This window comes from Dermacentor silvarum, chromosome 8, assembly GCF_013339745.2.
Source record: "Dermacentor silvarum isolate Dsil-2018 chromosome 8, BIME_Dsil_1.4, whole genome shotgun sequence".
NCBI lineage: Eukaryota > Metazoa > Arthropoda > Arachnida > Ixodida > Ixodidae > Dermacentor > Dermacentor silvarum.
The window spans coordinates 35,638,672-35,654,202 of NC_051161.1; the positions used below are offsets into that span (position 1 = coordinate 35,638,672).

The 15,531-nt window shown below is 46.4% G+C and overlaps 1 protein-coding gene across 1 annotated transcript; it reads right to left on the reverse strand.

Moving 5' to 3' along the window:
* Positions 1–6,990: 6,990 nt before the first annotated feature.
* LOC119462637 (uncharacterized) lies at positions 6,991–12,172 on the reverse strand. Its single transcript, XM_037723960.2, has 3 exons — positions 12,011–12,172; positions 10,618–10,711; positions 6,991–8,672 (listed from the first exon to the last, which is right to left on the reverse strand). The coding sequence occupies exons 2-3, from the start codon at positions 10,677–10,679 to the stop codon at positions 7,910–7,912; spliced, it is 825 nt and encodes a 274-aa protein (XP_037579888.2). The 5' UTR covers positions 10,680–10,711; positions 12,011–12,172; the 3' UTR covers positions 6,991–7,909.
* Positions 12,173–15,531: the final 3,359 nt, after the last annotated feature.

The following is a 15,531-nucleotide window of genomic DNA, read 5'->3' on the forward strand; positions in this document are numbered from 1 at the left end:
GTAGGGGAACCCTGAATAGTATGCGAAGCAGCCATGGGGTCGACTCAAGGTAGTTTTATCAGCTGTGTAAACTTGGACATGCAGCAGCACCAGCAACGCGCAGAACTGTTGTCAACGCCATCGGCGTTCTGCCCGCGTTCGCACCGAACGCGCGCAAAGTGGAACCGGAACCGGAAGTGGAACCGGAAGTGGAACTGGAAGTGGAAGTGGAACCGGAACGCCATCTAGTGAACACTTCATAAATCTGCAGGTGGCTACGGACACACAACGCCATCTATTGAGCAATTCATAAACTAGAGGTGGCTACATACTACTACTACTACTGCTACTACTACGGGAACGACCCACACCCTAAGGAGCTTCGCCCCTAAAAACCCCCTAGCAACTGATTTCATTTGTGTTCTGATAGCGCTATGGCAAAACCATGCGTAGTTAGGACTACCGAAGGGCAGCGTGAACACGATGAACGGTGACGGGAACAGCAACGTCAATATGCACAACGGCGTCGTGTTCAGGTTTGACAGAACCTAGTTGAAGGCTACGTCACATTGGTCTGTCGGATCAGGTGATAGCGCTGCTTCACAGTGTGGAAATAAATTAAATTTTGGGGTTTTTACAGTGCCAAAACCACGATTTGACTACAAATCCCGCCGTAGCGGGGGGACTCCGGGTTAATTTTGACCACCTGAGGTTCTTTAACGTGCACTCAATGCACGGTACACGGGCGTTTCTTCATTTCACTCCCATCGTAATTCGATCCGGCCCATAGGCCATTTATTTAGTTCACAGACAGGTAATGTTACTACGTAATTTGCAGTAAACATGTTAATCATGACCCTTAAGCATTCGTGCTTTTCTAATGACATCTTCGGCTGAGCGTATTGGAGTGCTCTAGAGCGCCTTTGCGAGTAGCGTTGTTAGTACAGGAGCACTATACTACACTATACTTGTACACTATACTTCAACTACTTCAAAGAGAGCGCACGCCTTGCGTTCGACTGGTTTTTCCCAATTGCTCTCATCTCGCGTCAAGCGCTCTCAGGCGCTCCGAGCCCTGTCGTCGGAGCAGACACCGAGATTGCGAGCCTTTCCCGTCATCTCATTTGTTCCCAGAAGCGCAAGGGACTAGAATCACTTCATAATCAGCTTATACTCATGTCCACTGCAGGACGAAGGCCTCTCCCTGTGATCTCCAGTTACCCCTGTCTTGCGCTAGCTGATTCCAACTTGTGCCTACAAATTTCCTTACTTCATCACCCCACCTAGTTTTCTGCCGTCCTCGACTGCGCTTCCCTTGTCTTGGTATCCATTCTGTAACTCTAATGGTCCACCGATTATCCATCCTACGCATTAATTCCATGGCCTGCCCAGCTCCATTTGTCCCGCTTAATGCCAACTAGAATATCGGCTATCCCCGTTTGCTCTCTGATACACACCGCTCTCTTCCTGTCTCTTAACGTTAGGCCTAACATTTTTCCTTCCATCGCTCTTTGTGCGGTTCTTAACTGTTCTCGAGCTCCTTTGTTAATCTGCAAGTTTCTACCCCATATGTTAGCACCGGTATAATGCAATGATTGTACACTTTTCTTTTCAACGACAGTGGTAAGCTCCCTGTCAGGATTTGGCAATGCCTGCCACATGCAATCCAACCCAATTTTATTCTTCTGTAAATTTTCTTCTCGTGATCAGGGTCCCCTGTGAGTAATTGACCTAGATAGACGTACTCCTTTACAGATTTTAGAGGCTCACTGGCGATCCTGAATTCTTGTTCCCTTGCCAGGCTATCGATCATTATCTTTGTCTTCTGCATATTAATCTTCAACCCCACTCTTACACTTTCTCGATTGAGGTCGTCAATCATTTGCTGTAATTCGTCCCCATTGTTGCTGAATAGGACAATGCCATCTGCAAACCGAAGGTTGCTGATATATTCGCCGTTGATCCTCACTCCTAAGCCTTCCCAGTCTAAGAGCTTGAATACTTCTTCTAAGCATGCAGTTAATAGCAGGAATCACTTACCTGCTGATTTTACGGCTGATTCAGCTGCCTTTAAAAATGCCCTATCAAGCTTATTGTAGTACCATATAAAACTTTCTTGTGTGTACTTTACGGCAGTATGTAATTGTTCTGTATAATGCTTCGCTCTTTCTGTTAATATTATTTTCTGTGTTCACTTTTAGTGTCTATGCCCCTCCCCTCTGTAATTTATTTATACCATGAGGGTACTGGAAATAAATAAATAAATAAATAAATAAATAAATAAATAAATAAATAAATAAATAAATAAATAAATAAATAAATAAATAAATAAATAAATAAATAAATAAATAAATAAATAAATAAATAAATAAATAAATAAATAAATAAATAAATAAATAAATAAATAAATAAATAAATAAATAAATAAATAAATGTGTTCACCAAACAGCATCGCGACGTCGCTGCATTTGGCTACGTTTCAGCATATCTCGGCTACGTTGCATGCTTGCGCCTGTTATGGGGCCGGGGTTTGATGAACCTTCAACAGCATCTGCTTGGAGCTCGCACCAGGTTGACCATCGGAGAAGGTTCGGCAGGGAAGATGAGGGGACGTAAGAACAAATAACGGAAGTGTAATACATCGTTAAGGGTGAGCGGTGTGCTCGAAAGAAAAAATCGCCACCCAAGCACTCCGTACAGATGGTTAACCAGCGAAGCTGAAACGTGCAGCCCCAATATTTGTCACTGGGTTAGTCCGGGCAGTACAATAAAGTCTTTCTCAATTATTGGTTACCTTTTTATGTTTCTCAATGAGGTTACACACACGTTCGGCTGCGACGGAGAAAACGTCGTCACTGACGGTATGCCCGCAGTCCACCGTTGTCGCATTGCCGCTTGCGATTCTTCAAAATTAAATCTGCCCGTCAAGTAAGACAATGAATGGGCTCATACCCCCTTAAGCAATGGCTCATGCCCCCGTAAACGGGGCCTCCCCATTACGACGACAGAAGAATGAATGAATGAATTCTTTTATTAAGAAAATTGGGACAACCGAAGGTCGCTGGTGGGGGAGGAGGGACATACGAGGAGAGGTAGACACCCACTAAATCGCGCGAGCAAGGCCGAAAGTGAAATTTTGCGCTGGAATGACGAGAGGCAACGGAGCCAGCTGTGGAAGAAGAAGACGACGACGACGAACGCGGGAGCAGTGGCCCGAGCGCGTTCGCGCGGTTGCGCCGATGGGCGCCAATGAGCCAGCTGTGGAAGACGACGACGACGTTCAAGCCATTGCTCATGATTGTTTCTGCGTACAGGCGACAGAAGGACGAATCGGCTAGCCATATACAGCTTCGCTGTAAACAAATACACGGAACGTCAGCGTGCGTGCTCCTGCACGCGCGTGCAGAGAAAATGTGTCTACACGTGGTGGCTCACTGGCTTTCTTATACCCTCCACAAACCAGGCATCCTCCTTCTCCGCTGCCCCCACTGCAAAGGGCCTTGTTAGGACACGTCGGGGCAAACCAGACGAAGTGGCGGGGATGAGCTGGCGCAGCGGGGTTGTGCTGGCGGAGGGGGGATGGGCGGCCAGAATGGTGGGAGTCGGATTAGCACATTCCGCGCATACTCCCCTTGCAAACACGCGACGGAGATGTCTGTTCGTGTTGACGAGCGCTGATGGTTCGGCAGGCAGTGTCTCATTCGTTTGGCATTCGTTCATTTCATAGCCGCGCACAGTGAATAGTAACATGTCTAACAGTAATAGTAACAGTAACAAATGATCGACGCGTCCGCCGTTTCTCCTGGCACCAGTCGGCCGCTTTGGCTAAGCTGCCTATGCTAAATAGGACTTTTGCTGTAGACACGTGGTTTCGTCTCTGTCATTGCCTCATCTGAGAACAAGTCACACGTTCGGCTTCTGTGTTGTTCTCGGTCTCCGAGTTCGAGGAACGCTGGATCCATCCAACTCTGTGCCGGAGGATGGAGACGACCATTTGAAGATGCCCTATATCTATACGTCACATTGCGGCAGAAAACACTGTGCGTCAATAATTTTGCACAACCTGTACACGTCTTTCCATCCGTTATGTTTGTTGTTGCCTGACCCTCGGTCTAATCATTTCTGTTAATGTTTTTTTTTTTTTCATTTCCTTCCGCTGAATCGCATAATAGGCTAAATGATACTTGTGCACGACAGATATATTATATTTACACTTCCAAATTATATTCAAATAGGGTAATATATGCACCAAAAATTATCTTCCAAGAAAGTAGTACAATGTTAAGATAGATGATATAGCATTCTTTATGAGCACAGAGTTACTGTATGAGTGGTGAAGAACAAGACCTGCTCTGTCCAGGGTTTAGTGTTTTCAGATTTGAGGGGGCACGCACAATCATGGTGACAATCGCTCTCTCCGTGAGGCACGTACACGTGAAGCGTGGCCGGGCTTGCCTGGGGACATGCGCTGCCCGGCTGAGGCGGTAGAATAAATCGAGTAAATCTGCCGCGGAGTAAATGTGCTGCCTTGCACTCGTATGTCTTGTGCCTGTCTCTGGGAGCCTCAGCGGGATGTCTGGTTCCAAATCCATGGCTCTGAGTCCGCTAATGGAGTGGCTGGCTCACTCGCGGGAAGCATCTCTGGGTGGCCCTTCTTAGCCAATTCTGTCGAGTTTGGCTTATACAACCGTTACTTAGTACAGAAAACTTTGACATCAAGACAATGCAAAACCATCAGTTCCGTTATCATCACGTTTTCCTCGGGACATTCAGTAGGGTCCCATGTCTCAATTTGAGGTTTCTCTAGAAAGAGTGTGCTGTGGTAACTTAATTCTTTATTTACACATGTATGCTCTACTGACATGGCCATTGCACTACGTTTTCAATGAGGCGAAGTCTGTTGAATATTTCTTTCGCACGTTTGTGGGAAGGGCATCGTTCCTTGAACTCTCCGAGTGCTAGGGCTGCTATTCGCAAAACAATCTTTACGCAAACTACTGTCCTCCATTTGCTATCGCCGATGCAATCGTCTCATTATCACGCCACACCTGATTGTTGGGCGTCCAAACAACGGCCAGTACGCAAAAATATTCCTACGCAAGAGACAGAAAAACTTTTATCGTTCAAAAGTTTTGTGAATATGTGCCCAGATGCATTCCCGCTGCGTGCACTCTCCATGCCATCTATTCTGGCGTCCCGTTTACTCGCGGCAGAAGAAAGCCACAGCGCTGTGCTGCTCCTTGTCACAGACTACACCAGCCTGGCCGAAACGCCACGAGTCGATATAATAGGCCACACAGATTTTGTTCTCAATCAGCGGTTGCACCTGAGGCGGGCATTTGAGCGGGGCATGGAGATATTATAGCGCGATGCTTTCTTTGCAAACCCTCGCAGGCTTTTATGCCCGTGAGAAAGAGACGCTTAATAGACTCAACAGAACGTAATAAATCAACAGAGGTCAGCAATTCGCGACAGTGACATGACAAGGGACATGAAAACAGTTCTCAAAAACTACTAATAGAATGGCGCATACTACAAAAAGTCTATGTTGCACACAACAGTTGCTGTCTTGCCCAATGTATTTGTGGATATATATATAGGCCACGTTGCACACAACACAAAATCCGTGTTGTGTGTAACATGGACGTTTTGTAGTATTGACTTTTCGGACCACTGGGCTTTTTGTAGCTAGCCCTAAAGTGGCTCATATATACCTTAAATGGTGACCAGGTATTTCCAGCTTGGTTCCGCGTTACGAAAACATAACTTCGTACATAAAACTTCCACATGTATAGTAGGCTCACAGGCATTTCTATAGCACACCTATCTTTTAATGAAATGGCGCATTCTTTTTAAAGTATTTTTTGACTTCGCTACTCAGTATGACCACTGGGTTCTTGGCCAATCCTCCAAAATGAGTATGTCCCGCGATGTACGATTCCTACACAAAACGTAAAGATATAATGTTGTTTCACGGAAGCCGCTAAAGCACACTTGTCTGTTAATAGAACGATTCATTATATTTCACAAAGCTTTTGATTTGCAAAATTCTCTTTGGATTTATCCATTCTACATGTGCCATTGTGGGTGTCCCTGTTCTTGCCCTATCCTCCGGAATGGGTATGTACCACTGTGACACAAGAGGTACAGAATCCCAAACCGTACTTAATACATGTCGTACCTTTCTGTGCGTACACCTGCCATCACCACATTCTGCAGCTAACGAGCTGTAAAGCATTTAATTAACCGCTTTATTTAAGCTTTCCTTCGCAGATATTTCAACTTGTGCGTTTTATCAGCACGAGATATTTATGAGGTAGTTTTGCCATTTAAAATTTAATGTCATGCAACACTTTCATGTTCGGCGTGGACTTAGAGCAGATTTAGAGCTGGTATTGGGCATTTCATGCAAATTTATGTGTTCCCTCTCATATTCATTGCGAGCGTGCGTGCTCCGCCACCAGTATACCGACTACTGGTTACTATTGTGCCATGTGTCGCACCAACAATACAAGGTTTTAAACATCAGTTAGAGTGCAATAGTGCAAACGTTGTTTAAACCAGCACACGCATTGGATAACAAGCAACTAGTTTGCACATAACAAAGTTCTGACCACCAATCGCCTGCCATAACAGCCTAATCATAATCCGTATGTCAGCATTCTTTCCGAGTTCTTGTTTCCTGCTAAGCACTACATCCGTTTACTGCTTCCCACTGAAATATATTTTAACAGCGTCCGGTACAGTTTTCGTATTCGTGTATAGGGTGCACGTGGAATGAACACTGCGACCGCACTTAACAGATGAACTAAAGCAAGTACTACTATCCAAGACGATGTAAACGGTTTAATAATTCGAATTAGTTTCGTTTTTGTGCAACCGCAATGTATTAAACGACAAAAACATGCGAGGTCTGGCTGTGGTGTATACTTGAGCAGCAAAGCGACCCTCGGCCAGGCCCGGCGAGCCGCAATAGCTAGTGGGGCCCTGGAAGAGGGGATCTACCCGCAGTAACCAAGCACAGTGTTTATTTCAATAAAGTCGTTTCTCTCGTCGCTTGAAAGCGCAGTCACTACGTGGTACGCTGGCAGATATACTGATCGACAACGCGACAGTCACGTGGGTCCGCGATGGCGTGTTCACAATTATACGAGCTCAACTGAGTAGGCCGCGCTCATAAACGGAAGCGACTAAAATGAGCTGCCCTTGGCGCGCCTCTCGGCGCGCAGCATCGCTGTGGCGAGCCTAGTATCGAGAGAAAGCGTTGCGCGGTTGAATCGGGGTGGCGGCGGCAACCGGAATCCCTGCGGACCACTCCGATCAGAGCGACTTGTCTCCACTTCAGCCATAAAGGCCGGCCTTCGTCCACCGCCATCACCACTGCCGATCAGCTGTCCTCCGGGCCTCTCGTTGTCCTGGACTGCAGCTGTGGCAGCTGGAGACCTGGGTGCCACTGAAGTCGTGTCATCAGAAAAAACGCGCCTGCGCCAGCGCGTCCTGTCCTGAGCCGGGGGCCATCGGCTGTAGATGAATTGCGGCATCTCCACGTCTTGATGCACGATCTCGTTTCCTTTCGCGGGCTTCGTAGTTCCGGGCTGAGAGCCAAGCTGGACGGTGAACGCTTCGCACGTCCTCGCTCTCCGATCGACTAATTTCCGTTCAGCGTGTTCGCAGGGCCAGGTTGGCTGAGTGCTGTTTACCAGCGACCAGCCATCCGTAAGTTTTGTGTCTTCGTCCTCAAACCGTGACACCCAAGGATCCGCGGTCCATTCGGAGCAGTCACAAGCTTCGCTGCTGTACCAGCAGGACGGCGTTGTCGATGATTCGTACCGACCGCGGGAATCCATAGTTTCTGCTTTGTCGACGACATCTAGCGAATCGACGCCCTCAGACACGGCTCGGCGGTCTTGCTTCGTACCTGGCTGTCTAACTAGTTCCGACCTGTGTTTTCTAAGCATCCCGCCGGAGAGCTCGCTTTGGGTGAACCTGTACGACGTTGGGGGCCTTGGCGACAAGTGCTGAAGGTTATCGGAGCATGTCGCTCTGTCTTGCTGTGGCGCATCGTAATACCTGCATCCCTGTATCCGTAGGCGTTCGTAACAGGCACTTTGGTCGCTGACGAGGCCACTGATGAATTTAAATTGGTTCTTCGGCCTGCGCGGCTGGGCATCAATGTATACGTTGAAAGCGTCGATATTCTCGTCCTTGGCATTGCTGTTGGGTTTCTCGATCGGTCATTCGATTCCTCCGCTCGACGACGCGAAGTCTTGTCCTGTCTTAGTGCCCCTGCGCTCCCTTGCAGCAATGCATGTTGTACGGAGGACCAGGGACGGTGCGACGACGCATTGGGGGTGCTGAACGTGAGCCACTGAAAAGCGGCGCTTCTGTCTCTTTTGACACTGATGTCATGGGCGTTATATGCGGCTTCTTGATTGACCACATTTGGCGAGTCATCTGACTGGGAGACGTCCTCTTCTAACCGTGACCATTCCTGCCGAGACGTCTTAAATCTAAACATTTGGGTAGCACTCAGAGTAAAAAGTCGAAGTCGGCTGCCTACGCTGTAAAGCGCCTTAAACGGCCACGCTTTAAACAAGTTGCGCAGGCTTTTGATACGAAATTCACTAATGTTCCTGGGTGAGCAAGGAAGGCCCGCAGCAACTCGCTCCTTGTCGTCTGGATCTGTGCTCAACCTGCAAACAGCATACGGTTTTATAATATAAACCTGAAGGGTATGTAGAGCTAGCCACGCAAGAAATATGATTTCTCTCCTGATAGACACTAACACGCACCTTTTTAACACCCCTAAGGGTGTAAAATCAATTGGTCGCTAGACGAGCATCCTTAGGGTGTTAATTTAGGCACCCTTATTTAATTAGTACCCTTAAGGAAGGGTGTTTGGTTGAAGCAGGAGCAAAATGAAAGAAAAAATGTCGCCCTCAGCTAATTATACTTTCCACTGTTTACGAGTTCTTTATTAGCATCACGACGTAAATAAAATCAAAGGACAAGCAATTCATCCGAAAATAAGTTACGGAAGAAATACACAGAGGCAGATTCGAGCCCATGAACTTAACGTGCAAGCCAGACACGCAATCCACTGCTCCACAGAGGAGCCACGTTGCAGCTGTTCAAACATTGGCATATATACGTATAAATTGCCCAGAAACTAAACCTGCTTCATTTAACCAGAAACACTGCGTAAGGTCACATCTTGCATCGCAGAATATGCGCTTATTACTCTTGAAACCTAACATATCCTGCAAGGAGCTTTCAACTTTAGCGAACAAGCTAGAAGGTGTATGAACACCATTCTAATAGAGTGTTAATAGGTCATCGTATTTTCATTTTCTCGCTCACGCCCTTATGAAATGGTCGGAGTGAAATAGGTGATAAATAGGTGTACTGAATGGTGCAAAGTTGGGAAATGTTGTGTTAAATGTTGGAAAACGGGTGGAGTGTTAAAACATTTGGTGCGTAGGTTCCAAGGAAGTGGCTTGAGGACATGGTATAATTCCTTGAGGCGTTTATAATTTAACCACGTGCTTTTATTCCAAAACGTCAGGCTCAGGTAAGAATACGATGTTCGAAACAACAAAGTCGATTGACCAGAATATTTATTTATCTCAATTTTTAGAGCGATAGCTGTACTACTCCAGATACAAACCCAGAAAACGCCTGGTTCCATAAATCTGACCTTCAAGCTCAGCCAAGGTCATACTGGGACTTAGCCAGCCACTACCGGTAGCAGCTGTGTACACCGCGTGGGCGCCTATATTTTGAAAGCGATCTGCGATGTGGAAAAAGTGCGCGGTCGCGATCTGCGATGCGTACAAAGTGCGCATCTTCGTATGCTCTGTGCTTTCGACGCTTAGTTAGCGTTGAAGGGAGACGCAGCATGAAGGTAATTCGCTCGCTGCTGCTGCCGCGCCGAGCAGTGTCTGTGTGTTCTCTTGAGGTGTACTTGTAGATGCGGTAGTTGATGACGGCACCGAGCACCGTTTGTGTCCTTTGCCAAAGTAAAAAACAAAAAGAAAAACCGTGCCACGGCCGCTGACCAGTGCTATGACTCGACAAACTTGGTTTAACCTCGTTCTACCAGGGCAAAATTTTTTCTTAGCTCATCGTTACACACGACTTGAAGGGATCAGAAGATTTGGGAAGCTATAATGTCGCGAATCACTTATGGAAAGTTGCGCGAGCCACCTAACGTAGTTAACGTTTTCAACAACAAGCGCACAGCTGTTTTGTGCAATATCAAGTTCATTTGATCCGTTGTGTCTCTGCCATGTTCTCTCTTCCTGCGATTCCTGGCAGTTACTGTCAGTACTCGAATTGTTTGTGAGATGATCGTTACAATATTAATTAAATCAGCTCGTCGCGCTGCTGCTTGAGTTGCCTGAAAGATTGTCCTTATTTTATGCAGCAAGAATGCGAACTAGGAAAGCTTGTGCAGGCTTCTTCACATAAAAGCGCATCCTGGAGACGCCTGACAACATTAGGACAAGTGCTTATCTTACGTTCTTCAGTTATGCTTGTTTCTTTCATCTTTTGTTTTCAAGTACAGCACGCTAACAAAGAGCACTGTTCTTTGTACACAAGTAATCCAACTTAAAGGTTCCCTACCAGACAGCTCACCTGTTATAACCAACAAAGGCAAGCACAATGAATGCCAGGATGAGCAGCACTGCCGGGAACATGGTTGTCTTCAGAGGTTTCCACACCTCTCTTTCTGCAAAACACATATAACAACCACAGAAACAGCATCCACACTTAGGAACTGTTGGCTATTGACTAAACAAGACGGCTTCTCTTGAGAAAATAGGCAAACACGCCCTTTGTCTTTCGCGGTAATGATTGCCACGTAGCAGTTGGCTGCGCCACTATCCTTGAGTCATGTGTGTACTGAATCGGCGTAACACCATTTCCACCCATAAGTGAAAAATATGTGTTATTGTCGGATTGCAACGTAGCCTCTGTCGGAGCTTTAACAATACTTGTTTTGAAATTACAGCTTGTTCATGCCTCTTTTGCGTTTTTTCGTCCGTTTTTGTAATAGTGATACAAACGTACTTCTTTCCTCAACACTGAAGTAGCGCAGAGCATGGCTACAATGTTATGACAAAAAATTATTTTAAAAATTCACCGACGATTATGATACTCCCTGATGCGAAATTTGAGCGCAGCTGTATACGCATGTTCATTTCGCGATATATTGGCTCGCGCGGACAATCTGTCTCTTGCGGCACGTTGCAAATGGAGCGAAGTATGGCGCGACTGCCTCGCTAGTCTGAAGATTGCAAGAGCCACCTCGTGGGTGACGCGTGGGCGCCATTCACAGCAGCAGCCACCGGGAGATCTACAAGACGACGCGTGCTACTCTGGCGCCATCTGGTAGCCATCGTCGCCGCGCCCTCCTCTCCGCTTTCCTTCTCGCGTCTTTCATCCCCCGCTGTGATCCGCGTTCGCTTTCATCTTTCGCTGTGCTCGTTCACTCGGTTACGAGGTATAACGCCGACGCCGCCGACGCTCGTCGCAGGAAGGGGCGCCAAGGAGCTGCGCTCTAAAGAAACCAGCTGAGCTAATATTGCAGAAAGCGCACACGAGAAAAAGCTTGTAGTACTGCCCAAGATAATGGTAGTTGGGCCGATAACGACGATGAAACATAAGCAACAATAACGAAGTCGACGATGGCGGCACGTAGGCACACGAACCTCGGTTGCCGTGTCTAATCACGTTTGGGAAAAAATGAAACTTACATTAAAGCGACCTTGAAAGACAGGAGATCTTAGAGACGGCAATCTCTGCAGCACACATCACGAAAGATGACTCAAGCATTAGTTTCAGCTATCAGTTAACAAAATAGACAAGTAAATGAGTAATAAAGTAAACGAATTCAATCACACTGACAACATTGGTGGTCGTTCATGGAGCTGTTACGCACAAACAGAAGGCTATCCTGCGCTTTTTATCGCATTTAGAGCAAGAATAATTCGGCCACTACAGCAACAAGACCACGTCGACCACTCACTTGGCAGACAGCCATCACCGGAGGAATAGAAGTCACTTTGACACCGGCACAATGAGTCCACGCAGCGCGTTTGTTTGTTGGCGTGGCGGCATTCGGCATCGCTCAGGCAGAACTCCCTCAGCCGCCGAGCTGCAACACCGCACGCGTCTCGGGAAATCAGGCAAACAGCAAGGACCTTGCCCACCCAAGCATGAACGCGTGCGATGAAGGTGCAAATGCATATAAAAAACTTTTCTGCCACCGCAAGATATTGTCAGAATATCTAAAAAGTTCAAGTTCATAAAATACAATCACACGAGAAAGATAATCAAGTACACGTGTCAACATGATGCACTTTAGGGGTGCTTCGCTTCCTATCTTGCTGTTGTCCATGCATATTATCCCACCCAAGCCACGAGAAATTCACATGGACACTCCCTTCAGAAAACTTCTTTTTAGGAAGTGCAAGGACCTGGCTTCACTGAACATATGTCACTTGAACACCCGGTAAGCTGTCCACGGTGGGCATTCACAGAATTCGATGCAAATAGGCGGGCAAACATAACATGAAGGCAGGTATGAAGATGCAGAACGCATGACCAAAGACCTCGCATAATTCTGGTGGTGGTTTAGCAAGTACATATCTGAACAGCTCGTTAACGCAAAGTGTACCCAGCTAGTCAGCATGTCGACTTACTTCTCTAACTATAGAGCCAAGCTCTACAGCCAAACTGAAGAAACAGCAGACGCAACATCGAATGAAGGCATTAGCCATTTGGGTGCAGAATTTACCCGTGCTGATATTTTAGGTGGATAAACAGGTATGAAAGGCAATGGCAGATTAAGACAAAGGTTGCGTAGTTAGGGAAGATATCGACTAACAGCGAATGCGAGGTCGCATGTAGTGGTGAGAAAGAAGAGCGAAAGGCACACTCGCGCAGAAAAGCTATGCGTGCAACAGTGGTACATGTGCCTACCATACGACTACTACCACCAAGATGGTCACGATAAGCAACAATAACGAAGTCTGTATTCCTGTCTATATACATCCAATCTATTTATTTGACATGGCTATTTAGTGGCACGACCAAGTATTATTCGGTCGTGTCACCGCCGAGTGTCACCACTTCTTCAAACGGTGAGTCTGGTTCCTATTCATGGAAGTGCGTGCATAACATCTCCGCAATATCCCGCACAAGGTGTCGTATAATTAATCGTAACGATAAAATGGTGAACAAATGCAAGACGCACCATGATGATAGCTGTTTTTATACTGTTCTTATCCCGCTGTATCGCGCTTACTTCTCGCGGGTTCTTGAAGTAAACGCTTCTGACGATACCCAACTCAGTTCCCCTTAGAAAACGCAGATCTAATGTATTGCAACGGGGCTGCATAAAATACTACACTGCCTGCTTCTAAGGCTGAGATCCAGCAAATGCATAACGTAAGAATGAGTAGGCAGCTAGACCCTGCAACTCAAACAAATTTTCCAATAAATCATTAAAGAATCCGAAGTCTTTTCTGTGAAAGAAATGAAACGGCGCTTTCTAGCGTCCATCGAGGTAGGCAACGAGTAATAGATCTGTTATACACCTACACAACCTACACAGTCTTTCTAGAGCGTAAAACGACAGAAAAAGGAAACAATCAGAACGACGTATGGTATACAGCGCACCAGCACGTCGAATAAATGTTTAAAAATCGTATATTGTATAGTCAACACACTTACATGAGACGCAGGCGTAGCTGCCCGCGTCACGCACCAGCACAGGCACGTGATCTGGGCAACCGCAAGTGCCGGAGGCCAAGCACACCAGGATGGTTGCGCAGTGGTTGTGCCTGCTGCAAGCAGTTCCCGGTCCAGTTGAAGCAGTTTCTGCGTGTAGACGCCGTCAGCGCAGCCTTCGTGCTTCCTGCGTGACTTGGCACTTTTATGGTTTCATTTGGCGATATTTTCTCCTTGAACAAATGCTACCAATTACACAGCTAAGTTCTGTTTCTCCAAAACTAGAAGAGCTTTCGTCGAACCAACCCCAGGTTTAAATTGTAGAAACAGTACCTTGCCAACACCTTTTCTGCAAGTCTGCAGGGCTAACGCAGCTTAGTAGCGAAAGTCAGAGCAGAAAGCTTGAATACATGAGGAAATAGGCAAAACGCTGGTCATAACGACCCTGCTTACTCAAGATTTGTATAGTTTACATTTCACGAGGAACTAATATGTGAAGCTATAGTAGAAGAATCGACATTTTGATGAGTTGCCACTGGCTGAACATCCTGAAGGTTCAGCGCAAGAACGACTAATACAAAAATCTGGAAAGACACGCAATTCTCACAGTTGACCATGATATGATAATCTCACAGTTCAGCGCTGTCCTGCGTCTTAGTCGTTTTTGCACTGCCCCTTCAAGATGTTGATGAAGCCCATAGATTGAGCCACGTGCACATTTTGGGACCAGTGCGTGCATATCTCTGGCATAAACTGAAACTGAACACCCTGCAAAAGAGCCTCTAAGTTCATCAATGACGTGGCCCGATTTTCGTACTATGTGTCTTAACAACGTTGTGCAGCGCTAGTATTGGAAGTATTGTGATGACCTGACATAAATGGCATACCGTTGCTGGAGTCAATTCGTGTTTCTTCTGCCGTGGTACCCTCGACGTCGCGTGGTACGTCCGACTCACTCGAGGTCGAAACATAGTGCTTCGATTCTTCTCCCAGTCTACATGAAAAACAAAATAGCGAACGCTATGCTGATTGGTGTTTTAGAGCTTCCAGAAAAAAACAGCGTTCAAATCAGTGGCGTGTCTTAACATGACCAAGTAATTCGAGTAGTAAAACTGTTTTCGCTGTTACAAACAAAATAAGCAATTGATAATATTTTATTTTACATACCATAAACGTGACCGACTCCTTGATATCAAGTGCAACTACCAAACATTCTATACGGGGGGAAAAACGGCTGTCTTCACTAAACCACTTCGGACGCTGCACCAATGTATATATGTAGAATGTCCCCTGTACAACAATATAAAAGCCTACCCAATTATATAGAACGCCACAAAATTAGTATATACAAAACCATACGTTCACTTGCGTCCAAAGAACCACACGCAAGGTTTCAATTCAGGAAGCGACGTGTTGACATGGGTCAGCAGGCCTATAGCAAGGGCTCTGCCTTTCTCTTCCAATAGGAAGCCCTCATCCAAGTCCTACATGCAGGCTGCCTGTCATCCGCTGTCTCCACATGCCCTTTAGTCGCGTAAAAAAAAAAAAAAGGCGGCTACCAAACGCTCTATAAACACGACGATGCTTAACCGCTACCTGCAACATTCAGCTGTCAAATCCACCACCTCCGAAGTGCTTTGGCAAATCCCGGAGTCCGTGCAATACAGGGCCGAACCATTACAATGTTTGTTGCGTAATTGGGGTGCTTAGTAATCTTTTATGGTGCTGTTGACGGCACGAATGAATGCGTTTTAACTGTCTAAAGTCTTTTTTTTTCTCTCTCTGTTTGCATTCGGTGCTGAAATATGCGGTATT

Coding starts and splice junctions, on each gene's coding strand:
- LOC119462637 (XM_037723960.2), bottom strand. CDS start 10,679: ATGTTCCCGGCAGTGCTGCTCATCCTGGCATTCATTGTGCTTGCCTTT. Junction 8,673..10,617: donor GCCTTTGTTGGTTATAACAG/GTGAGCTGTCTG, acceptor TGCTGTTTGCAG/GTTGAGCACAGATCCAGACG.